Source organism: Pundamilia nyererei, unplaced genomic scaffold, assembly GCF_000239375.1.
Source record: "Pundamilia nyererei isolate P.nyererei 1_Seehausen unplaced genomic scaffold, PunNye1.0 scaffold00004, whole genome shotgun sequence".
NCBI lineage: Eukaryota > Metazoa > Chordata > Actinopteri > Cichliformes > Cichlidae > Pundamilia > Pundamilia nyererei.
Genome location: NW_005187405.1, coordinates 4758881 through 4783593, shown reverse-complemented (window position 1 = coordinate 4783593; position 24713 = coordinate 4758881). Strand labels below are relative to the sequence as shown.

General features: G+C 42.5%; 1 protein-coding gene across 4 annotated transcripts; it reads left to right on the top strand.

The window, feature by feature from the left end:
* fgf12a (fibroblast growth factor 12a) lies at window positions 1-24668 on the top strand. 4 transcript variants are annotated; one of them, XM_013911793.1, is made up of 6 exons: window positions 1-446; window positions 8835-8882; window positions 11753-11863; window positions 16072-16175; window positions 23218-23416; window positions 24352-24668. In XM_013911793.1, exons 1-6 carry the CDS (start codon window positions 356-358, stop codon window positions 24465-24467), a joined length of 669 nt encoding a protein of 222 aa, XP_013767247.1. In that variant the 5' UTR covers window positions 1-355; the 3' UTR covers window positions 24468-24668. The 4 variants fall into 4 exon arrangements, with proteins under 4 accessions (XP_013767247.1, XP_005721337.1, XP_005721335.1 ...); XM_005721278.2 differs by lacking the exon at window positions 1-446 and adding an exon at window positions 6261-7405; XM_005721280.1 differs by lacking the exon at window positions 8835-8882.
* The last annotated feature ends 45 nt before the right edge of the window (window positions 24669-24713 follow it).

The window sequence follows — 24713 nt, the reverse complement described above, 5'->3', positions numbered from 1 at the left end:
GGCAGGAGGAGGAGGGGGGTGTACAATTAAGAGCACATTGTAACGTCCTTGCGTTGCCTGCTGTGGCGGAAGAGGAGTGTGCCGTGAACGCGAATGACCGTCGGTGGACAAGAAGAGGAAAGACAGAGAGAGTTAGAGGGTTAGAGAGAGCGAGAGAGGGGGGAATCACTCAAGATGCCTCGTTTTAGCGTAATTTGTCCTGCAGACTGTGCCCTTCCGGCGTTTTGAGGGGCTGCTGTGAGAGCCAGTAGAGAAAGGCTGGCTGGCTGGCTACGCTATGCTGCCTGACCCTGCTGTGTTGTGATAGCGTTGTCCGATTGTTTGGATTGAGGAAGGCTCCCATCAACCCAAATCAATGAGGATTCTGAGGCCATTCCTTCAGAAAGGAGCGCATATGCTGCAGTGTTTCTGTGGACAACGATCGAAGTCGACCACAATCACCAACGGTGAGAGACATAGCATTATAGCTGTCTTTGCTTTGCATGCTTTCTCTCTTGAGTGATAAAAGAAAAGGGGAAAGGGAAAGGAAAGGGGGGATTTATAGAGAAGGGGAGGAGGGGATGAGTGGTTTTATTAAACACCAGAGTGTGTGTGAGTAACATCTTCCGAGTCTGCAGTGGAGGGAGGCTCTCCTTGTGCTCCTCGCGTCTGTCCTGAGTTTTCTGTGCAGTCTTCGGCCGTCGCGGATAGCTGCTGGCAGTCAGCTGTAAGTCGCACTACTCTGGAGAGGAGAGGGCTCCTGATACTGTACAAGCCCGTGCTATATTTGTTTCTAGTGGTGCAACTGAAGCGGGCCAAAAATGGATAATGCAGGGATCAAGTCATTAAAGTTCAGGGGCCTGGAGAAGCAGCGCTCCTTCAGGGCCCCAAACGACCAGCACCACGGATAGCGCCACAACAGAAAGGCTCCTGTTCCAGTCAGAGTTTTTTTTTCTTTCTTTTTTTTGTATATGCCAAGCCACATTGATTGATTGGTTGGTTGGTTGATTGCATTTTGTACAATTAGATACAGTACAAACTCAGTTTAAAACTACTCAACTCCCTCTGCGCTTCACTGGTACATGTTTTTTGGTATGAGGTTAGGCCTAATTAAATTAAATTCGAAGGCCCCTCTGAAAGTCCCCAAAAGTACCACTGTAGCTTTAACTACTTTAATAGATATGTATACAGCTTTTTTTTTTAACGAAACCTATGCAGCTTAGAATTTGTATATATAAAAAAGACCACTTGAGGATACAAAACTGCAATGACATGCATAAGCACACACACAAGCCCACACACAGCCACCACTTATCAGTCTTTGGCAACAAGCCTAAGATCCCTGCCATGTCCTCTAGTCATGTCTCAGGCAATTCACTGCAATGCTGCTGTTGTTCATTCATAACACAGTTCTACTGTCTCCATAGGCGTGGAGAATTCCCCAGTATTGCCAGTGCAAACCAGAAGTTTTTTTTTGTTCCTGGGAAACAAATGCAACACCTTCTCTTGTCACTTGCAGTACGTAGGCTCTCAGCTGGAGCAGTTTGGAAATTCAGGGCAGACAATTAGAAACTCCATTAAGCACAGTTGATTCCTCTGAGGTAGTTGGACCAAAAGCAGCATGCACCCTGGGATCTGTAGGACTCGGATATGAAGCACTATCAGTCCTTATTCTGCATCTGTGCTCACTGTTAGATGAACCCTTTGACCTCAATCAAAACTTTATGAGTCAGCACATGGGTGTTGAAATGACACCCATGTGCTGCGAAGCATGACTGTGTGGATTGAGTTAAGGATCGTTATAAGATCAAATTGCTTCAGATAAATAGTTTGTTTAAACCTTGGACTTTTTCAATCATTTTGAAGGTTAATGTTTGATTTTCTGTATTTATATTATTATGGTGGTATGGCTCAGACAGTTTCATTTCCAATTACAGCTAAAATATAAGGGAAGTATGAGTTTTGAGTGATGCTGCCATGCTGGCAGCATTTTTTCCCCATTTTTCTCTCTGATAACTTCAGAATAACTCAAAAACATTGTCCATAGAAAGTGAAACAAAGCCATTTAATTGATTTAACTTTCTATACAAAGTTGCCAAAGTCTGCATTTTGCATGGCAATCTCATTGCATCATTCTCTCCTACAGTCTGAACAGTACAAGATCATGGAAGCAACAAGGAGCAGGAAGTGAAGTGTTATATGCTTCATTTTTTAGGCGCAAAATTCACCCCGTAGGGACTTCTGGTGAACTATGTGTGTGTGAGCAGGCTTAAATGTTTGCACCTGCTTTCCTTTGTAGTATCAGATTTGCACCTGGCTTTTGTGGTGTTAAAGTTTTCCCTCTTTGTCTCCAGTCTTGGAAGTGTGCTGCTTAGGGCTATGGTGTGAACAAAACAAACACACTCGGGTGTTGTAAACTACTGCAAACTACTGCATTAAATATGAACGGTTTATAATGTCCCATAATAATGTCGCAGCAGCCGATATATTGAAATAGGAGCAGTGGGTAAAATATATCAGTAAGCGTTCCACGGCACAGTAGAAGGACGCTAGATGTCAGGAGCACCTAGAGCCCCAGTATTGTGGTTAATGTGTGGCAGGTACAGGATACTGTGTGGTGGGTGTCATACTAGCAAGGCTAACAGACCCAGCAGCACTTTATATTTGCCACTTGGTCAGTTTTCAGTAACTGATGAATATAACATCAGGTTTAGGTTAAAGTTCTTTTTCTAATGTCAGTATATAATGTTTTGTAACATTAGGTTTAACACTCATAGCAAATGCCGATGTATATATATAATTTGAACTTGAACTGCTAAGGTCACAGAGGATTGTGACCTCCTGAATGCAGCAGTAATGGTAGAGGACGTACAAGAACACGATTGGATAAAGAGCTGACACACACACACATACAGAGATTCCTTCGTGTATTAGTTTCCAAGGCAGACGTCACGGTCAGTGGAAAGTTTATTAAAAGATTCAAGATGAATTTTAATCTTCGGCACAGTGTTGCACAACAAAATTGCAAATCAATCAAAAACACTAAATAAATACAATGAAAAACATTCTAGGTTTGAATCCACTGCTGTGTTTTTTTGTGTTGACTTTGCATGGTTGCCCATGTAAATGGCCTGTATTTATATAGCGCTTTACTAGTCCCTAAGGACCCCAAAGCACACTGACAGAGGTGAGGCTGCCGGACACTGGCACCACCGGGCCCTCTGACCACCACCAGTAGGCAACGGGTGAAGTGTCTTGCCCAAGGACACAATGACCGAGACTGTCCAAGCTGGGGCTCGAACCGGCAACCTTCCGATTACAAGGCGAACTCCCAACTCTTGAGCCACGATGTGCCTTTGTGGATTCTCTCTCGCCTCCTAAACAGTCCAAATACATGCTTGTTGATGAACTGGAGGTTCTAAATTGGACATATGCGTGAATGTGAGTGGTTGCCTGACTCTGTGTGTTAGCTTAACACCATCATCTTACTGTAATGCCTAGCTCCATGTGCAACAGGCTCTGCTGACCAACAGCTTAGAAACAGGAAACCCTCTTAAACTTAGTGCTGCATTTCCTTTCCTCCCCAGCAATATACACACCATGTTTGCAGTCAACTGCATGATGATTTGACTAGAAATGTGAACACACACACACACGCGGACAAACGCACATCACACATACAGACATGACTCGATTTATCGGAGCGAGATGCAGGAATCTAGACTTTGTCTCATATTTTGCTGCACTAGATGTGATTAAAATTAGAATCTGATTGTTTTGTTCAGCCGTACGACTCGGGCTTTTATCTCCTTTTCATGTTGATTCATGTTGTTTATGTAGTAGAAGTTTTTAAGCAACATTTTGAGTCACAGAATGTCTCATATTCTCTCATGTTTCTACTCTGCGCTTCTCGAGGAGCTGGCATGAGCGTTTAGCAGACATTACGCTATGACAACCAGTTCTAGCTATTGTGAGTCAACAGATCTGTGAGGTATCTCAAGGACACAGAGAAGTGACAAACTTCAGAGATAGGAAACAGTGAAAGTAGTTTCTCTCCAAAGTGGTTGTGGTTCATTTATTCTCCACAAGGGGGCAGCAGATATACAACAAAAATGTTTCTCTGAACAAGCTGCACCTCTGGCAAGGCCACAGAGACTCTGGCTGTGGTTTATTTCTGTTCACTGAATTGATTCATCACAGTTAAATTTGTACATTTAATGAGAAAGTCTCACATAAAACATCTTTTTAAAAGATAAATGCTCCAAATGCATCCTCAGCATACTTGCTTCCATTTTTGCCCTTAATGTTCATATTATTTAACCAAGAAAAAAAAGAAGAACATTTGACAATAATAACAAACTCACACAGTCTCTGTAACCATGACAGCCAATCTTCAGAGTCAAAATCACTTGAAATGTCAATTTAAATTATTACTCTGTACTATCTGCAGTGTGTTTCATAACAGCAGTGTTTCACTGATTTTGGATGTATCGTTTCTGGAGTGAAGGGAACATTAATTGTCTCTGGTAGAAGGAGGAAGCCAAACAGATCCTCATTAGGGAATACTTTATCTTTCCCCGACAAAGACGTATGTCCATGTCTGTGGTGCGCACGAGCTCCCCCCCATTTCTGAGAAAACTCACTTTGTACTCGGAACCACAAGCTCTGTTTTTTCTTTCTTAGAAGCGCGCAGTATATCACATCCAAAGTGATGAATGTTGTATTGAGACTATTATTTTTTTTTTTATACTGCAGTGTCAAATTAATATCTATCACTCACTGGCAACTCAATAGGAATACAAAAGGTTTTTGATTTAGAATCTGATTGAATCCAAGCCTCGGTTCCTAACTTTCTTTCCTTGCCTATCTTAGTATGTAAGATTTTATCTGCCCTCCATCTCCCTTTCTCTCTCTATCAGTCTTTTCTCTCTCTCTCTCTCTCTCTCTCGCAGATACTTTAGAAAAATGCAAATGACTGACACGGGTATCAGCACTTCACATTCACATTCCTTCATCCATTTTATCCAAATCTTACATAAAAGGGACAGACAATAGCCGGCAAAAGAAAATCTCTCTCCGTCTTTCGCTCGGTCTCTCCTCTTTCCTTGTCTTGCTGTCTCTACAGATTCAGTTTGGTGAGAGAATGTCAAACCAAGTCCTAGAAAAAGCCTCTAAATGTTTCATGCCCTTTCATCACGGGGATGCTGCTAAAGACACGTGTGTTTTTCCTAACACAGAATGCATCTGTGCTGTGCTGTGTTGTGTTCTCCTTAGCCATGCAACAAAAGGAATGAAACCAGAGGCACATAAACATGATGTCCATCATGCCTGCAGGTTATTCTGGCTGGTGCGTTTTACATTGATTTACCTTTACTGCTACAGTGATCCTCGTCCTCTTAATTGTGCTGAAGACAGCCGCAGAGAAGCAATCAATTGGTTTGCAATTGTTCCTAGTCAGATGGAAACACAGAATAGGCCTACAGGGTGCTCTCACGATGCTTTCACACGAACTGAGGGGCCAAGATGTGTTTGAAGGCAGTTCAAAGCTTTAGTGTCACAGTGTTATTTGTTGATTGTTGTCATTTGTGTTCATTGGGGCTGTACTTTCACTTCCATCACATGAATCCATCTGTTGTGTCACTGTGTGGATCTTGAGTTTTGCCTGAATGTGTGTGTTTCCCGCTCATACTCTGCGTGTTGGACCCTGTTGCGGTTGATCCTTTAAGCCAGACTTAACATGCTCTTTGCGTGGCCACTGTTTTCTTTACAAAATAAAATGTGTGCTCCTATCTCTTTGATAGGCCTATAAGCTGTGAGGGCAAGAATGCCTTGTAGTATAAGCCAAAGCTGATTAAGAATCAACTTTGTATGCAGTTTGCAGTTTCATGCAGCCTTCTCGCATTTTCAAACTGCTTTGCAACTTCGGATTTGAAGTGTAATTAAAAGAGACAGTTGTGAGATGAGTCGCCCCAGTTTGAACGCGCACATAATCCAAAAGGACGCACGTGCACGCGCATCCATTTCTCAAAGGGAAGAAGAAGAAAAAACACCCAGCCCCTCCCCCCTTTTAAGTTTACATTTTGCAATACAAATTCCAATATTCGCAAATTTTCGAGATTGGGATCATTCATTTGTCCCGTGCAACTCCTGGGAATTACTAATACTAACCTCAATCACGTATGATTGCGTTAAAAGAGTTGGAGAGGGAGACAAGGGGTGAGAGAGACAGAGAGGGAGATCGAGAGAGAGGGAGGGAGAGAGGGAGGCAGGGAGAGAGAGAGAGAAGCTGTGGACCGCCACCATTCACTCGCACATACACACACAGTATTCATTCGGGACTCGCTGGAAATAATGCTTAGGTCACTTTATTATTTGTGCGCTACAATGAAAAGCACTCCGGCGTGTGTTCGCCTCAACTAATTGTTGCTTTTCAGACGGGAATCACTGCCTGCAGGCTTAAATTACATCTCTGCAGCATCCTTGCAGAGTAGCCTCTGCTCGCCGATTCCATTTTTTCCCCGACTGCATTTAAGCGGTGCCATCGACGGAACCGGAGACTGGTTCACATACACGGGCTCCTACACCGCATCCTGGACCGGCTGCGGACTTCTCTTTGAGCATGGAGTAAAAAGATCATTACGGAAAGAAAAAGTTAGTAGTCTTCTCCACGCACGAGCAGTGCCCCTGGGTTTGGGTTTAATGCTTATCGAAAGGCGTCAGGAACCCAGAGGGTAGGCTGGTGTGCGGATGAGGAAAACGATGTCGTGCTCGTCAGCCGCGGCGCTGTTCACCTGGAATACCTGAAGCGCTCTCGCCTATGGCACGCAGCAGCATCAACTTAGAAACACTGTTGCATGTTTTCATGTCTGATATCTGGGTCCTTGTGGCCTAACCCTTAGATATTTTATATAAGGTCGGTTGCTGTTGATTGAAAAGCCCGAGTGTCGAAGCAAAACTGGCAGCAGCTGATCATATTTATAGATATATATCTAAATATACTCTACTGTCCCCACAAGAGGATGCTGCCCGAAGCGCAATGATACCCTGGACTCGAAGGATTTTCGTGATCAGTATGACATTTAGTTAAAAAAAAAAAACAACCCAACAAACTCGTGGACCTAAGGACAGAATCAACGTTCTTATTTTTATTTCCGCCACACGCCAATTACCTACAGTGAGATCCGACATCTGCCGAAGTAGACTTTCCGTTTTCAGACTCGGTTCGGGGAGATGGCCGCGATCGCCAGCTCCCTGATCCGGCAGAAACGCCAGGCGAGGGAATCCAACAGCGACCGGGTCTCGACTTCGAAACGTCGCCCCAGCCCCAGCAAAGACCCCCGCTCTCTCTGCGAGAGGCATTTCTTGGGGGTCTTCAGCAAAGTCCGTTTCTGCAGCGGCAAGAAAAGACCCGTTCGGCGGCGACCAGGTCAGTGCCGTAGATTTTTTTTTGTTCTTGTTGCTTTTTTCTTTAAACTGATGTGTGTTACGTCTGTGTATGGAAGCGGTTTCCCCCAACCTCCCCCCACCACCACCACCACGCGCCACCCCGCCCCTCTTTGAAGCAGCAGAGGCATTATACTGCAGTCAAGGGCTTCAATCTGAACCGGAGGAGAAGGTAGATTTTCTCCGCGGTGCGAAAAAGAAAGAAAAAAGAATCCACCTGTTCCATGAGGTCTTCTTGTTGTCTGTCTATCCCACCGCAACCCTCCCCCACATACCGAGCGGTACCGGCCAGAATGCACGGTGGATGATCTACATGCCGTGACGTTACCGGTTTATGCATCGTGATAGTGCTCTGATCAGAATAATAAATTAACCCCTGAGCAAAAAATTCTTCCCCAGCCAAAGCTCGAGCGGGATTTGACTCAAAAGCATTACAATAAATCTAAGCCTCTGATTTTTTTATTTCCCCCCACACATAATAATCCCCAGCCCGACCCCCCAATTACACAATTACACAATTGCAACTTGAATAGCTATATGGAAGAAAAAGAAGAAACCTGCTTTAAAATGGCCCAAATTCAATATTAATGCAGGTTGGGGGTAAGGAGCGGAGATAAGTTGCACTGCAGTGCACCAAGGCTCTTTTCAGATTAAATGTTTTAATGGTAAATGTTTATTGCTTATTGCAGAGAGGGAGCTTTACTGCAGTGAAGGGAGGTATAGCTTTAGTGATTAAGAGCTGCCCTGGCTGTATTGATATACAAAGACTCAGGTACTACTACAATTCACGTAAATTCACGTAACCTTCTCTCTATCTCTCTCTTTTTTTTAAACAATTCGAAATGTTTCTGTCCTGGTGCACAGATAACAAGCCAAGAGTGCAAGTCACCTCCCCCTCCTCACTATCCAGATAGTTCTGGTTTGTGATGAGCGACAGTAAGATCCATTCAGTGTCCCAACAGACAGATGAGGAGTGAGACAGACGGGCAGTCAGGCATCAATATTTAAGGCAGAAAGGGAGAAAAATGGAGACAGTCACCCAGCCAGCCAGACAGCCAGCTTTAAAACCCTGTAGTCTTGCAGCTTCCACAGACAATCCAACCTCAGTGTCAAAACTGCAGCAAATTACTTGATTAAAAATATAACCATTCAGCCAAAGCAGTCAGTCCTCCAAACACTAACGGGCAGGTAGGTAACTCCTTCCACATGGCCAGTCACAAAGCAGACAGACAGACAGGGAGGCAGACGGATGCTGTATGTCCTCTAATTGATTATCCATATATTTCCACTGATGTGTTGCCATATATTTGCTTATAAACAACCGATACACTGGAGAATTTATGAATTCTGCCTGTTTAAAAGCCTGTTGTTTTTCCTTCTATTCCCCCACCCCCACCCCCCCACCTCGTAAGATGCACCCTCGAAACCTCCACAGGTGTCCCATAAGGGCTGCAGGCTAGGTCAGTAGCTCAGCCTCCATCCGTGTGTGCTGTGTTTCTTTTCGTCTCCACCCCATCTCGCGCCCATGTCGACTTCCCCCTCGGCCAGGGAGGGGTGGGGAGGGACAGAGAGGGAGGGAGGGTGGGAGGGACATGGGGCTTCAACACCTGTCTGACAGCCGGCGACCCTCTCCCTTGCTGACTTTCTTCTTCTCCCCCCCTTCATCTCTCCTTCCTGTGTGGCTTTCTTGGACTTTTAAAGCTTCATTTCTGACCTGTTTCTAGCTAAAACTCTCCTATAGCCAGCCGTCTGTTGCTCCTCTGTCTCCTCTCCCTGCCTCTTCTCATTTCGTTTCTGCCCCATTCTCTTTGTCAGTCAGTGTCGGATCAGTCTCTATCCTCGCTCCCCGTCTTGTGTCTGTACTACTGTGTAAATGTTCTAGAGGTTTTTTTTTTCTTGTAGTGTATATTGGTGTATATGGATATGATGTGTTCCTCCCTGTGAAGCGTTATAGAGCAGGTGATCATTCACCATTTCATGGTCATGACGCCATTTGTCAACGTACCTAAATGTTTTTGTCCTTCTGTATTGGTATGAAGTAAATCTGTTGATGTTCTAGTGGCCCGTGCACTCACAGGGTGGCCTTAAGCTTGTTGCAGCTAAAAGACGCACAAACACACGTTGGAAACACTGGAGTTTATTTGGAAGTCTGTTCATGCCCACACACACACACACACACACACACACACACACACACACACACACACACACACACACACACACACACACACACACGCTGATTCTGTAAATGATTGATGATTGAAGCGATGAGGCGTTGGCAGTTGCTCAGGCCTGTGCTGAGGCCTTAATTCATGGAAGTGTCTTTATCACATGTGATTTACTGATGTGGCCACTCCCATGTGCTTACACACACACACACACACACACACACAAGCATATGCTACATTCTCTACATTACCCTCCCATGATGGATGATGAAGGGCCTGTCCCAGGAATTGATGCCGCTAACCCACAGGTAGGTGAGATGGGGAAGTGACAGTTAGGATGATGTACAGAGGAACTCACACTCGCTGGGGAGTCCTTCTTCGAGCCCTCTCCTCTACATTTTGTCTTCTGAAAAATAAACATAACTAGAGTTTATGCAACAGTAATTATTGCAGTGATCAGCTTTCAAGTAAGTACCTTAACATCTGTCAGTGCTTTTTGAAGTCTGATCAAAAACCATCCTTCTGTCCTGATAGCAAGCTTGAAAAAACGTTTCTTCTGCCAATTCATTTGGGACTTTTTGGGCCTGGTTGGACTAAAATGAATTGCACGTCCTCCAAGAATTTGTATGACCTTGGTGAACAGTCAAGCTTCTTTATTCCAGTCACATACACTATTTATCAGAATGTTTGTGCCTGCAAAGCAAGGATTCATTAAATGAATGTTTATTTAGGTGCACAAGGAGAAACTAAGTGCCAATTAAATTGTGACAAAACGCATAATTTGTTCCTTTTGTGAGACAGACTGAACTGAGGATTAGTCATCTTTAGTATCTATTTGTTTTTCCCAGACTTTACACAAAACAGCGCATTACTGTGCCGCTGTAGAGTAGTATTACTCACGATGAGCCTCAAGAAAACCATGACTGTATATATACTCATTGCATGATCATATCTTTTATTTTACCTGCTTTAAAAATAGTTTTATTTTATTCTTAATCATCAGGATATAATGATGTCATCTGACTTGGACTTCCTGCTTTTGCACAAAATCAAACAAGAGAAGCATGTTTTTTTTTCTCAGATAAAAACTGCTTTCCACACATCAGCTTTTACTCAGCATTGCCTGAAGCTGAGAGGCTTTTTTTTGCCCTCAGCTAATCCTCGCTTCCACCTGCTCCACCTGAAGAGAGGAGCATTTTGAGCAGCACTTTGGCCACGCGCCAGAAGTCATACCCTCCAAAGTTGGAGGTCGAAACAGGGTTATCTTACTGGGAAACAAAAAAAATTAAATAAAACGAAACCTCCTCCAGAACTTCCTTTCTGTTTCCTTTCAGGAAATAAATAATAAGGAAATCATTTGGAGCGCAGCATAGAAACATGCCTGTTCAAAAGATTGATTTCATAAAAAATGTCAGTCATATTATTTCTAAAATGCATGGTTGCTTCATACCAAAGAAAGTACTGGCATGTCAGTGTGCATTAAATGTGATTTTAAAAGGCTGTTGAAAGGTAAACCACTGTGGTTTACTTATTATTGGTTTTCTGTTAACGTGTTGTCCTTGTAAAGGTTTTCCTGTCAAACAGCTACTTAACCTTTTATGGGCTCATGTGCTGCATCAATTTGATTCACAGCAAATTGTCCTTTATAGTGTTATTGATATTAGTGATGCAATATATATATTATTGAAATTGTTAAATGTGTAGTGCTTTTTGTGGGCAATTGTGGAAGCTGGATTGTGCCACAGGAATAATAAGAGTTCCTTTAAAATGGCTTATCACAATTGAATAGATACACAAGTCATAAAGTGAACAGTGAACCATCGTTAACCTTTTAGAGACTTTAAATACGACAAAAGAAATGAACTGTAAATGTTTTTAAGTAGAGTAAGTCTATAATTGTTCTGCTGATACGCTCCATCCTCCACAGCCAGCTTTTAATTAATCATGCACTACATTTTATGATCGTGAAACACTTCTTTTGGATGATTTTTTTTCTGAGTGTTAGCTGAAAGCGGAGGTATCAGCTAAATTGTGCTTTTTTCTCACCATTATGAGACTGTTGTTCTGACATATTCTTGGTGGGGACGGGGGCTGGGGCCGACGGGTGTGTGTGTGTGTGTGTGTGTGTGTGCGTGCGTGTTACGTGTGTGTGCACGTTCCAGAGCCACAGCTGAAAGGCATCGTGACACGACTGTTCAGCCAGCAGGGCTTCTACCTGCAGATGCAGCCGGATGGAACCATCGACGGCAGCAAGGACGAGAACAGCGACAACAGTGAGTGGAGCATTTTGGAAGCCACAGCTTCCAGCGTAAAACATTTAATGGCCACGAGTCGGTTATATAATAGATTGCTGCCTTTATACGCTTTAGCATTTTTAATTCTTATATAACTCGTGCTATTTGGGTGACCTAAAGCACTCTAAAATTAATTTATGACACCCTCGCTAAATTGGATTATCTTGATTGAAAAACAGATTTTAAAGGCAAGAAATACCCCAGAGCCAAATGCTCTCTTTTCTGCATATGATTATGTAATAATATGCACATAAATGTGCCAAAATCTGCTCAAATGTTTTATGTACTCCAAGCCTGTTTTCTCAAAAATGACGTAGTCTCTAAATATCATATTTATCTGGTAACTATAATTAATTTGTTATAGTAAAAACAATTCTGGTATCCCCACCAGGTCCCTACTAGGTAAACCATTTCTACTGTGTACACTTCATGATTGAAAGTGTCACGTTGTTTTGATTGATACGGCTCCAAAGCACGTGTGACCATCACATCAAAATTTCCTTCCTGGAAAAAGCCATTGCTAGAAGTGGTTGTAGGCCCATAGCTTCACTCCATGCCACAAGAACCTCCCCTGCAATATTTCACTGCAATCGACTTTCCATAGTGAACTACCAGTGAATAAATAGTCTCTGGGGTATACCCCATCCACCTCCACAAGAACAGAAAGGAGTGCAAAATCAGCCGTGTCTGTAGAGAGTCTCTTATATTAAAACTTGTAGCTTTTTGTTAAGAGTTTCCTATAAAGGATCAAGGAATAGACAGCACATATGTCAGGGGGGAACAACTGTCAAAGCTATAATGATGACACTCCCAGTCTGGAGTGAGGCCAATACAGGAAACCAACCATGACTTTTCTTCTTCTTCTCCTGCCTTACTTACAGAAAACCGCAGCCACAGCTGCTGGACCAGGGCAGTTATGTGCTGAAATGAATGCTTCACTCCTCCATTGTTGTTGCTGTATATTTTAAGAGGAGATAGATCTTTAATGAGAACCACTTAGGGCATAAAGTGAGGGTCTTCAGGACAAAACGGATTACTGCATAAGGGGGATGGGAAGGAAAGTGAGAAACATTCACATATAATGCATTTCATGTGTTTAGCTTGAGCAAACAGCTGGGTTTTTTTGTTGTTTCTTTTGAAGGTTTCCATTGTGTCTAAAAGGTTTAAGCTGGTTGAGGGTTTAGCTGCATGTGAGGATTTCCCCACCTTTAGGTAATCCTCTAGTTAAGCAGTCCCCCTGGCCCAGGGATGGAAGAATGCAGTGAATAATTCAGCCACAGCAAACTAAAAATACCACCTTCTCCGTTTGTACCCAATGAATAATTCTCTATATTAGATGCCTCAAGCATACAGACTGTCTAAAGTAAGACACACAGAGGGAAGAGGCGAGCAGTAGGTGCCACTAGAGGAATTCAAAGTGTAGAATAGAGGAGAAGATGGAGACAGTAAGAGGAAGAGAAAGGGGAAGAATAATCGCTGTCGGAAAAAGAGAAAGGAGATTTTGTATTCAGGTCTTGCACTGAGCCATTGATCTCTTAGCTGGATTATTAGAATAATAGATTATCCTCCACCCTTCAACTACGACATCCTCTGACCCGCCTCATCCACAGCTTTAGCTGATAGAATACAGCAATTTATTTTCAGGGGGTGCTTCAGTGGAACCGATGGTAGTGAGGAGCATGATGGCGCCTGAATAATAGCAGTGACCTGTACCCAGAGTGCACTTGGTTTCCATTTTCATTTTTATCAATTGCTTCATTTCAGTGCGGAACGGTAAGCGGTGAAACAAGGACACCGGCCGCTGAACAGGAAACAGTTTTAGTGACAAAAAGGAGGAAAATGATGATGAAAAATGAGAAAATAATGGAATTTCTTCTTTAATCATGCCTCTCTCATTTTTAAATAGCTCGATTTTATTATGGGTTTAGCAAATTGTGCAAAGTGCTCGACTGAGTCACAAAGTTGCTGCCTTCAGGCTCAATATACAGTTACAAGTATGGAAAATTGCTTTAGTGGTAAGCATGACTGGCTGGAAGCTGTACGCTTAACTAACAGCGAGGGCTTAGGAACACCGTTCCATTAATTACCATCCATGTTCAAATTTGAACAGTTATTAATTTGATTGTCATCAGTTGATCGCCTGCAGTAATTATCTGCACACTCTGAAGCCCTAGAAAGATACTGCTGGTTATGAGACACCTGCGGTTTCAGGCAGTCACGCTTCATCTATCTCTGATGCTCCGGGTTTGATGGATGGAATAAGGATAGACTTCCTTATTACCTGAAGACCCATACGCTAATTTCAAGTGCTTTCAGTTTCCAGCTGGAGTGTGGAGAAAAAAAAAAGCTCTATATAATTGCAAATGTGACAGTGTATACCTGGATTTCTCTCTGGATTTGGAGATATGCCCTTGGCATTTGAAATTTGGCTAAGTTTCTTTCTGAAACTTTTCCTGCAGGGTTTATTTCCTGCTGTGCTAGTATTCCTCACATGAAATTCACTTGCCTGAGTCTAGCCGCTGCAGGATTTTTTGTAGTCGATTACTGCTCTTCTGGAAGACTTGGCATTTTGAGGATTTTCCTTTATTGAGTTGTTTGAACCTATTTTGTCTGGCCCTTTGACGATAACAGATCCCTGGAGAATCGCTTAACTCTTCCAGCGCCAGCCCGGCCTCTCTTTTTTCAGTGAGAGATAGGATTGAGGTGATTAAGGAGGAGGAATCAGCGTGAGAATAGTCATCAGGTAGTTATGGAATCAATCAAATGCTGGTGCTGGCATTTAGATGATAACTGAATGACAGCTTCTGTCAGCTCTCAAATTTTTTGGCAGGCAAATGAGAGCAGGGATTGTGGATCGTAATTATAACATAATAGTGTAGTAGTGGGCCATATTTTATGTCTCTTTTCCTCCCACTATTCAAGCAAGGCCGAACTGTTGATGGTGCCTCTGACAGACACTGCCAGACATCGACGAGACAAACGCAGCAGCCATGAAAGGCTAATGGAAAGAGGAGTGAGGGAGCATACAGAGGAGGTAAAGAAATGACAGAATAAGAAGCAGGGAACAGATGGAAAAATAGCTGAGAAGTCTTAGAAAATCAAACTGAAGGGGCTGAAGTACCCATTCTGTCTGGCCTCAAGGGTATATGTCCCTGCATAGCGGCCGGCAGGTATCACGCGCACCACTGGCCCCGAGGTCAGGTTTAAACCATTGGCAGCACGTTGATATTTATTGAGTGAAATAGAATCTGTTCAGAGGACAGACCTGTGTTGGCCCGATGCCTTTTTTTCCCCCTGCCAGCCTTTTCTGGTAGTCCCCATTGACACTTGCAGAACAATCACTCCAACATCACGGGGAGTTCACAGTACGCAAAGCACGCCCTCACCAAACCAACGCCCTTGATGGTTCAGTCCGCTCAGGAGATTCAGTAGCATTTGCCTGCAGCAGTTTAGTGATTGATGGGGTCTTAAATCAAAACACAATTTCGGTTGTTTGCTATCACAGATCTATGTCTACGCTGTTTTATTGACGCTCGTCTCACTGCTTTGAAGCTTATGCTGCATACTTTCAGGTACGGATCAGCGTTCAGTAATCACTGAGTCAGAAGCAGGTTTTCAGATTGCAGTGGAATATGATCAAAATGAACGCTGATGACTTAAAACCTGAACATTTGTGCCTGGACATACTAGCTGCACTCATAGTAAGCCTCATTTCTACCGGTATGTCAGCTTATCAATTCCTTTCTGACTGGCAGTGCCAGTTACAGTTTCTCATATTGGAGCTGCTGCAAACAGAGTCACATATGTGTGCATAAATAGTACATAGTTGCTTTCATTTGGCAAAATCTAAGCCATCCAGGAGACTTGAATTCAACTAGATGTACAAAGAATCACAGGATGCTTTGTGATTCTTTGTGCAGTTACCTCAGCTAGATGTCATTAAAAAAGTTTTGGATTCCTGCTGTTATGCGTCACTGTGCATCAGATGCATCTGAGTTCCCTTTGTCTATGTCCTGCACTGTTCACTTTACCGCTGACAGACAGCCAAAGAACAGAGATCAGAGGGTGTTGTGTCTACAAGAGTTAAGTGAAAACTCAATTGTCCTATTCTGTCCTTTGTGTCTGATGTCTCTCTTTCGTCTCTGCCTCTTTGTAACTGTTTCTCCTCCACTCTGTCTGCTCTGCAGCCCTGTTTAATCTTATTCCCGTGGGTCTGAGAGTGGTGGCCATCCAGGGGGTGAAGAGTGGCTTTTACATTGCCATGAATGGCGAGGGCATGCTCTACAGCTCGGTAAGACGCGACTCCTCGCTCCAGTCACGCCGCCATGTCGCGCATGTTTGAGCGGTGCCAGCATGCGTATTTCTTCATTAACACGTGTTGTGTTTTGTTCTGTTTGTTGTCTGTTTTAATATCCCATTGCTGCAAAGACTCAGCCCTGCCAATCCCTTTCATCTCTGCTAAATTTAAGAGCTCTTCAGATGTGCCTTTGTGTTGCTGTGCAGTACTTATCTCTCCCAACCCCTCCCCATCCTTTGTTGCACCTCACATGCTTTGCATTTAATTTGATATTAAGTTCAGTGCTCAGTGAAGTGCTCTCAGTTTGTTTTGTATGAGAAAAAAAGTGTAGCGTAATCTTAACATATTAACAGAAAGACTCTGGGGTAAACGTTACAAACGTAAATGTGTAGAATATATGCACCGGGAGTTGGGGGGTCTCCAGCCAAAAGATGTGGCTGCTGCATTGAAGATCAAGACATGCATGTCTTAGGAAAATGAGCTGCAGAGGGAGCGTGTTTGTAAGACAGCGAGAAAGAACTGCAATACATATCCCAGTTGGGATGGTTATATAACCTCTAGTCTTAGCAGAGGATAGTGCTACTGAAGAAAGAAGCTGATGGGAGGGCTGCATCACTCCCAAACCTCTGCTGAGGGACTTGGTGATTGCTGTGTGATTGCCAGACAGCCATGATAAATGACTGGCGAGAGCTGGAATTCACAGACTGCCCATCAAACTTTTTCTCTCTTAAAATACTCATAAAATACTTGAAGGACACAGTGAAGCCTGTGTCTGCTAACTTGCAGCTTACATTTATTGATAAGGGCGCCGCTTTACTGTTAGGGTGACAAGGGGAAAAGTTTGAGTTGAGAAGATGAATGGTGGACGCGATGTCTTTTTTTTGGTTGTTTGTTTTTTTTAAATGTGCTCTTGAATAACTGAAAAATTAGCTCAATTTACCATCGTTATTTCAGAATGACAAGCAGTTTTTACTCAGTACAACTTGAACACAACTCAGTGCCTAGACAGATGTATGAGGCACTCACAAGTTCAGAGAAGGACATACAGTAAATGCGCATGGTTTTATGACTCACCCAGTAGACAGATTCATTCATAACCAAAGGCTCATAAACAAGTGCACATCTTTCAGTCCTACTGTGAAGCTTATAATAATTCTCCTCCCACCTATCTATGTCTAATTAAAGTTTAATCCTGCCCAGACAGCAATCTTTTAATTTATCAAATTGACTCAAGTTGGGGATGCTGAATGACCCCCACACAAACCCGCTCTTTATAAAATCATCATTTGTGTCAGAGTACTTTATTATTATTAATTACAAACCATTTAGTACTTCAGTGTCAAGAGGCAGCTTTTGGTGTAACAAACATTTGTCTTTACTTATCATCATTTTATCCACATTTTTTTCGGATGCAGGATCAACTCTTTGTGCCTTCTAAAACAGCTAGAGTAATTTTTAATTAGAGGTTAGGATGTTTCTGCTGTAGCAGTTGAAGGACCGTTTTAATCAAAGCCACAACCTAAATGAATTTTCTAGCCATGTGGAAGGGGTCCGGTTCCTCAGATGTGAAGCATGGACGAGTAGCATTGGTTATTTCCTTACCAATGCCTATAAGCCTATAAGCCTTGGAGGGGCTCATAAAAAGATTAAATTAACATGCAAACTACGTAAAAGCAAATATAGCCTCTGTTGTTTACCAGTACAGGTTATGTATGCGGATAAATAATAAAGCGTTGCAGGAATGGCATTATGGGGAGCATTTCTGTTCTTTATTCATGCATTTATGAGAGCTTTCTTGGTGCAACCACGGCCATAAAGTAAGTCCTTCATTCATTCCTCATTCTTAGTCACATTTACTTTTATTATTATTTGTCTGGGTCTTCATTGTTTTTCCCAGCCATCCTCGCTTATTCACTCTTGCTCCCGTCCTCCTGTCCTCTCTAAGATGAGCCTTCCATTTTACTATTTTGACTCCACCAACTATAAAGTTTGTCACTGCTTGTTTTGTCGTCTTGTTTTGCCTTCCTTACATCTGAGAGCAGAGATACATAGCTCTCTCCCGTGCCCCCCCCCCCTTGGGAGATAATTACTGAGGGATATCCTCCTACTTCTCTAACATTGCCTCCCTTTTACTTTTTTCCTTCCTGCTTCTTTGCGCTGTCTTGTTAGTGAGAGAACGCGACAACCCTTTCTTCTGTTGTTGTTTGAGATGCTTCTGAGAAATTGCACTGCACCCTTGAGGACCTTTTCTGTCAGTCTTTTATCTGGGTGTCAGGTATCATTTTTTTTAGTACTATCACTGCTGATCAGTTAAGTCGTTACATATATGCTGCCTGGTTTTTCTTGCTTGCAGAGCTTGCTGCTGAGGATTGGAAGCTGATGTAGCTGAGGGTGAGCTGGGTGATGGTGCTTATGTGGAGTGTTTAGTAATAAAGTGCGTGGGGGCTGAACATCTACAATGAAGAGTTCCCTTCCATTATTTATAACACTCAATATGACCTACTTTGCTGCACAACAGTAACCACTGCTACCGTCTACAGTATCTATCTATCTAAATATGTTAATTTATGTTGCAAAAAAATTGTAAATCGCACACTGCTTTGTTTTTAGATAAATGGCTCAATAGAAAATTGACGAAGGTTTGGTAGTTTGTCATTCTACTTGATTACTTTATGAGCTAAACTGGTGCTTCTGTGTGTGCAAATAATGTAGCTGCTCATGGTGTTGAATCTATGCCATGTACAGCCCCCCCCCCCCCTTCCCCCCAAAGGTAAAAAAAGTAGGTGTGATTTAATTGCAGACAATCAAACACATCATCTGTGGAGAAAATTGAGAAAAGGCAAAAAATAACACCTTGCTTCAAAGTGACTGACTCCAGAGTCAGACAGAGGAAAAAAAGATAAGCATGGAGGGAGGGAAAATTAGAAAAAAGTGAGAAAGAGAGTTTTCAGTTTAAGTAACGTCTAGACGATCCCAGACCTAAATCTCTCCAAGAATAATAATAAGCTCCCCGGGAGTTCCATGGCAGCACTGGGATTGTCACAGGGCCCAGATCTCTCAGATGCACCAGTGTCTCAAGCCCATGTTTAAATTGAGGTCCTTGCCGTATCCTCCACATCTTTATCCAAATTCAAAAGATGTCTGTCGGCAGCTGCTCCTCAAAGCAGAGCCAGAGAGTTGCCTCCCTCTTGTGATGGAGCCAGCAGCTGATTTAGATTCAGAATGCATTCAGCTCAGTTCTTTTGGCAACCCAGTTTGGCAATCCATTACATCTTGTTCTCATTCTTCGAGTTTCATTTTACATTCCATACATTGGCACTCACACCTTTCATAAGCCCCAAACACACACGTTACCTCACACTTATCTGGACAGAGGTGCAGAACCACCAGAGGTGGTGATGGGTATGAGGTTGTTTTGCTGGTTTTGCAGCTGGTATTAAAGTTAAGATAACCCGAAATCTAGATAAACATGATGTGAGTAACACTATCATGTCCAAAAAATCAAGGATGATGTGAAAATAGCAGCATTGGTCTTTAAAGTTCTCTGTGGAGTTTTTGAAGACTTCAGCGATAGAGGGGTTTTTATTTCTTTATTTTTCTATGATTTTCTATAAGAAGGTCACATTTTAGTTATTTTGAGGTAACACACAAGCGCACATTTAAAAATTTTTCAAAGGTTGTTGGCTGTCTTTTGCTCAATTCTCTGTCAAGGTGATCCCACATTGCTTCAGGAATGTTGAAGTCCAGCTTCCGGGCCTCCTTCTATTCATTTTTACTGTATTGGCAGTGTGTTTGGAATCATTGTTTAAAACTAAAGCAGTTTCCAATCAGATTCTTTTCAGATGGTGTTGCATTGTCGGTCAAAATTTGACAGTTCTTTTCTGTGTTTATAATTCCACCAATTTTAACAAGCACCACCCAAAACCACAGATCACAGATTGGCTGTAGACACTCACTGGTGTACTTCTCTTTTGACCTTCTCCATGCATATTGATGCCGATTTGGTATACCTTAGCCTTTTGTTACTGTTTTTTGTGAGAAGCTTCTTGACAGCCACCTTTCCATCGAGACCACCTCTGATGAGACTTTGACAAACAGTAGATGGATCAACTGACAGGCCAGATGCATCTCAATTCCTGTGTTAGGTCTTTCATGGATTTTTCCCCAATTTCTTAAGGACATGACATTCATTGTTCAAGACTGCTTTAAAAAAGTTGCTAGGAAGTCTGGCTCCTTGGAAGCAAAATATAACGAAATGAGTGGTAATTCAATGCTGTAGTGCTACATTTATACCTTGTGCAAAGCAGGAATTGCAAACTCAAAAGGGTATTGGTGCGTTATTGTCCTTTCAAAAATCTGTTTGATGTTTGTTTCTGTCAAAACAGATGATAAGCTTTTATATTAAAAAAAGAAAAAAAAATGTTGTGAAAATATGCAGAAACAGCCAAAATATTTGCATTCAGTTAGCAGTTTTGCTGTGTTTATTCACAGTGTCTCAGGTGAAGCTTTTTTTTTTTATCAATCCGTAGGTCCAAACTGAGACCCCTAAAGGTGCAGTGTAAGCACATGTCCAGTTTTGCTAACAAGTCTTCTGGTTTTGTCCATGAGATTGCTATGGAATATAAATAAGCATCCTTTCAATTACTTTAATATCAGCTTGCAGAGCCTGTTAGCTCTTTTTTAAAAACTTGTTTCAGTGCAGTAACAACTTCAATTAATTATGAGCTCCTGGCAGAGGAAGTGACAGAGCAAACTTGTTGTCCATATATTTGGGGCATTGAGAATGTGTGTTGATGTGTATTTTTGTGCTTTTTCTTTGTCCCTGCGGTTCTGTGGTTTATGTCCATTAATAAAATCTCATTAATCACAATAGAGTCTGACCCCATCTCTTCACCTCGCATTTCTACTCAGTCATCCGTGAACAAGGTTCTCTGTTAGAGACTTCAAAGTCACTTACATTTCACCCCAGTCATTCCCAAACTGCATCCAGGGTGCTTTCTAAACCGCTCCAGCTTTTCATGGACAGCACAGGGCATTGTTGCCGTGGAGAATGTGGAGGGAATTTTATAGTGTGTCAGCAAAGCAAGTGGCTAATGGTGAATGGTAGGTTAGTACTTGGGTGCGTATGTATGTGGGTGTGTGTGTGTGCTCTTGGCCTAATTTGAGCACCAAACAGATGAAGTAGCGATGAAGCCTTCTGCTGTGTAATGTATCACTGTCTGCCCCCCACCCACTCAAACACATACATTCACACATAAACACACACAGAGCCAGACAGGCACAACGTGACCCCAGTGCCCTGACAGCGAGCCAGATCTTTGCCGTTTGACAGCGTTTCAGCAGGCATTCAGATACACTCTGCCGCCAGAGCTTGTCCTCTCTCCTGCTGACCAGTGAGACGTTTCCACACTGTCGACCATGTGACCTCCACTTTCCCTCAGTCCCTTACTCAGCCTGCAATGCACTGAGGTCATACACACTGGGACTCATTACTCTCAACTGTGGCGTGCCATCCAAAAAGAGACCACACACACACACACTCTTTAAACTGTACTGAATATGACATAAACTAATTTAAAGCTACAGATTTTATTTATTTATTTATTTATTTTTTGCATGAAGAATCAGCCAAATGACTGTGTGTAATATACAGGTGCTGCTTAAAACGACTAACCAACAAAGCTCTACACAGATTTTTAGCACTCTTTAAATCCATACCACCTGCTGAAAAGATACCCAGATGACGTTAACAACTAGCTGATAAACACAGTTTGGACTGCACAGTAAAGATGCCAGATGCTTTCCTCGGGAGCTGGTAAAGCAAAACAGAACTAAAAAGTAAAGCAGCTATAAAACTTACATTAAACATGTGGTCAGAAACAGCTTTAAATTATTCCTGATTTGTATCAATTACTTCATAAAGGACATTTACACATGCATTAATCTCCCGAAGACGTAGAGTATAAGTATAACTGCTGTTTGTCAAAGCCTTACCCTTATCCTAACCTTAAAGCATGTCACTAACCATAAAATGCATTGATTTATGTTATGGGGACTTTCTTTTTGTCCCCACAAGGAAGACACGTCCCTATAACGTGATGGTATACACAGATTTAGGTCCCCTCTACATGAGTAATACCTGGACTACACACACACTGTCACCTCCAGCAGGGAGCAGAATTGGGCTGTCACTCAAACAGACAACCTTAAAAGGGCACAGAACCTTGCAGGAGACATTAATAAATGAAATATAGCAGTGACACAAAAACACACCCATAGTACAAAGTCTGGCTTAGCTGAGATCTGAGATGGCCCAACATCTACCAAACCAGCTGTTCTGCCTGCATTTTTTTTTTTGGCACACACACGACTTCCCTGCCCTTCAAATTGACTGGCATTAGATTTTAATTTAGTCTCGAAGAGGACATTGTTGTGAACAGGGACAAGGACTGAGGGGTTGGCAGCCTCCTTGTCAGCACACATTAATCAGCACATGTGTGGTGATAAGTAAAGATTTTGTGCAGAAAAAGCAAATTTGTGCATTTTCCAGCCTTTCTAACACGATTGCCAAAGGTGACAAATGACTGTGCATCTTTACTGTACATCTGGAATGGGTTACAGAGTCAAGAGCATTGTTTCCTGTCTTGCACTGTCATGGCAATAATCTGGCATCGCACGCAGGCATGGCAGTGTATCCAGTATCTGGTTCTTTCCAGTTTTCCAGTCATTACTGTGAGTCCCCTTGCCTCTCTCCTTGACTTACTTTGATAATGAAACCAAGAGATAGAAATCTTCCATTGTCACATTATTCTAATAAGACTATCGTTCTCATTAGTCTCCTGTGTGTGTGTGTGTGTGTGTGTGTGTGTGTGTGTGTTACTGGATGTTTACCGACCTTGGCAACTTTCACATACTGGTCATGAGTTCTTTTTTTATTTTGCTGCTTTCAGCTTTCATGTGGGTGAAAATGTATTTTCTGTTTGCATTGACAAATATCTATAACATTTTTACCTTCCTGCACTCAATCTTTTTGCAGGAGGTGTTCACCCCAGAGTGTAAGTTCAAGGAGTCAGTTTTTGAGAACTACTATGTGATCTACTCGTCCACTGTGTACCGACAGCAGGAGTCAGGTCGGGCCTGGTTCCTTGGTCTCACCAAGGAGGGACAAGTAATGAAGGGCAACCGGGTCAAGAAGACTAAGCCCTCATCGCACTTTGTTCCCAGGCCAATTGAAGGTATCATAAAACTTGTAGAAGCACATTTTTGGTACAGCTTTAATGTTATTTCTTTTTGATTTCATTTTTTTTTGTAATGCATGCACTTCCCATCACGTACACTAGTATTATCGTGCAACACTGGTGGTTAAAGCAGCTCTAATTAGCCTTTGAAACCAGATAATGTCTTATCTGGCTTTGGAGGACCTTCATTACCAGCTGGAACTGTTCGGTTTGTTAATACGTTGGCATTAAGGAGGAGGGAGAAACTAATGAAACATAGTATAGGTGCATCATGGGAAATGAAAAAATCAATGTTCTTTTTTTAAACTTAGCAAATCCTTTTGACACACCTAAAGGTAAAATATATTGACATCCGCTGTTTTAGCTCAAACAATCCTTGGTATTCTTCAAGCTTTATGAGGGAGCAAAATGAAATCATTTGCATTGTATTCCCATTCTCCAAACCTGGCTTCTAAAGGGATTTATCATTTTGAGCATTTATTTTGCTCTTGCTTTGTTATTTGTCAGCAAGATTGACTATCTCATTTTCGATGAAGCTTAGTAGAGCAGTGTACGGGCAAAGGGGGAATCCTTAAAATTTTGTTGCACATTCAGGCACAGTTTCTCACAAGTGTGAAGCAGGACTTTGGACTTGGCAAGTGATTCACTTTCAGTGCCCCAGTAGTTTACATATCTTTTGTGGGAGCTTTGTTAAAATATCACATAGATATTGTTGTAATAACTTGTCAAGCAATGTGATAAAAAAGTGCAGACATGGCCTAATTCCCCTGTCTTCTCCCTCTCAGCCTGGTATAATTGTCCCAGCCTCACACCTGACCTTGTCTCTGTCTGCACATCCATCTCTTCAATCTACTCTCTACTGTCCCCATTCTCCTCTCCTCTCCGCTCCTCTTGTTTCCATCCCTTTCCTTGGCTTTCCATCTTTTCCACAGTTTGTATGTACAGGGAGCCATCACTGCATGAGATAGAGGACAAGCACCGCTCCAGGAAGAGCTCAGGGACTCCCACCATGAATGGAGGGAAAGCTGTCAATCAGGACTCCACATAGCATCTGAGGGAGGGGCTTCCAGCAGGGGGGAGAGGCCTCATCCTGAATGAAGGGAAGGGGCCAAAGGAAACTTCACCCGTCCCTCCCAATGTACGCACCACCACGGCCCGTGACAAACAGAGGGGTTTATGATGACAACGAGGAGCTATTACTGTACACCCAAGACAACGAAAACAAAAACTGATGTCTTGCCTGTGAAAACCTTTTAGATGAATTAATATGAAAAAGACTATATATTTAAATATA

Bases quoted from the DNA above. Each gene is read 5' to 3' on its own strand.
- fgf12a (XM_005721278.2), top strand. From the start codon at position 7,210: ATGGCCGCGATCGCCAGCTCCCTGATCCGGCAGAAACGCCAGGCGAGG. The intron at 7,406-8,834 runs GTCAGTGCCGTA...CCACCTCGTAAG, and splicing joins ACCCGTTCGGCGGCGACCAG to ATGCACCCTCGAAACCTCCA. The intron at 8,883-11,752 runs GTCAGTAGCTCA...TGCACGTTCCAG, and splicing joins CCATAAGGGCTGCAGGCTAG to AGCCACAGCTGAAAGGCATC.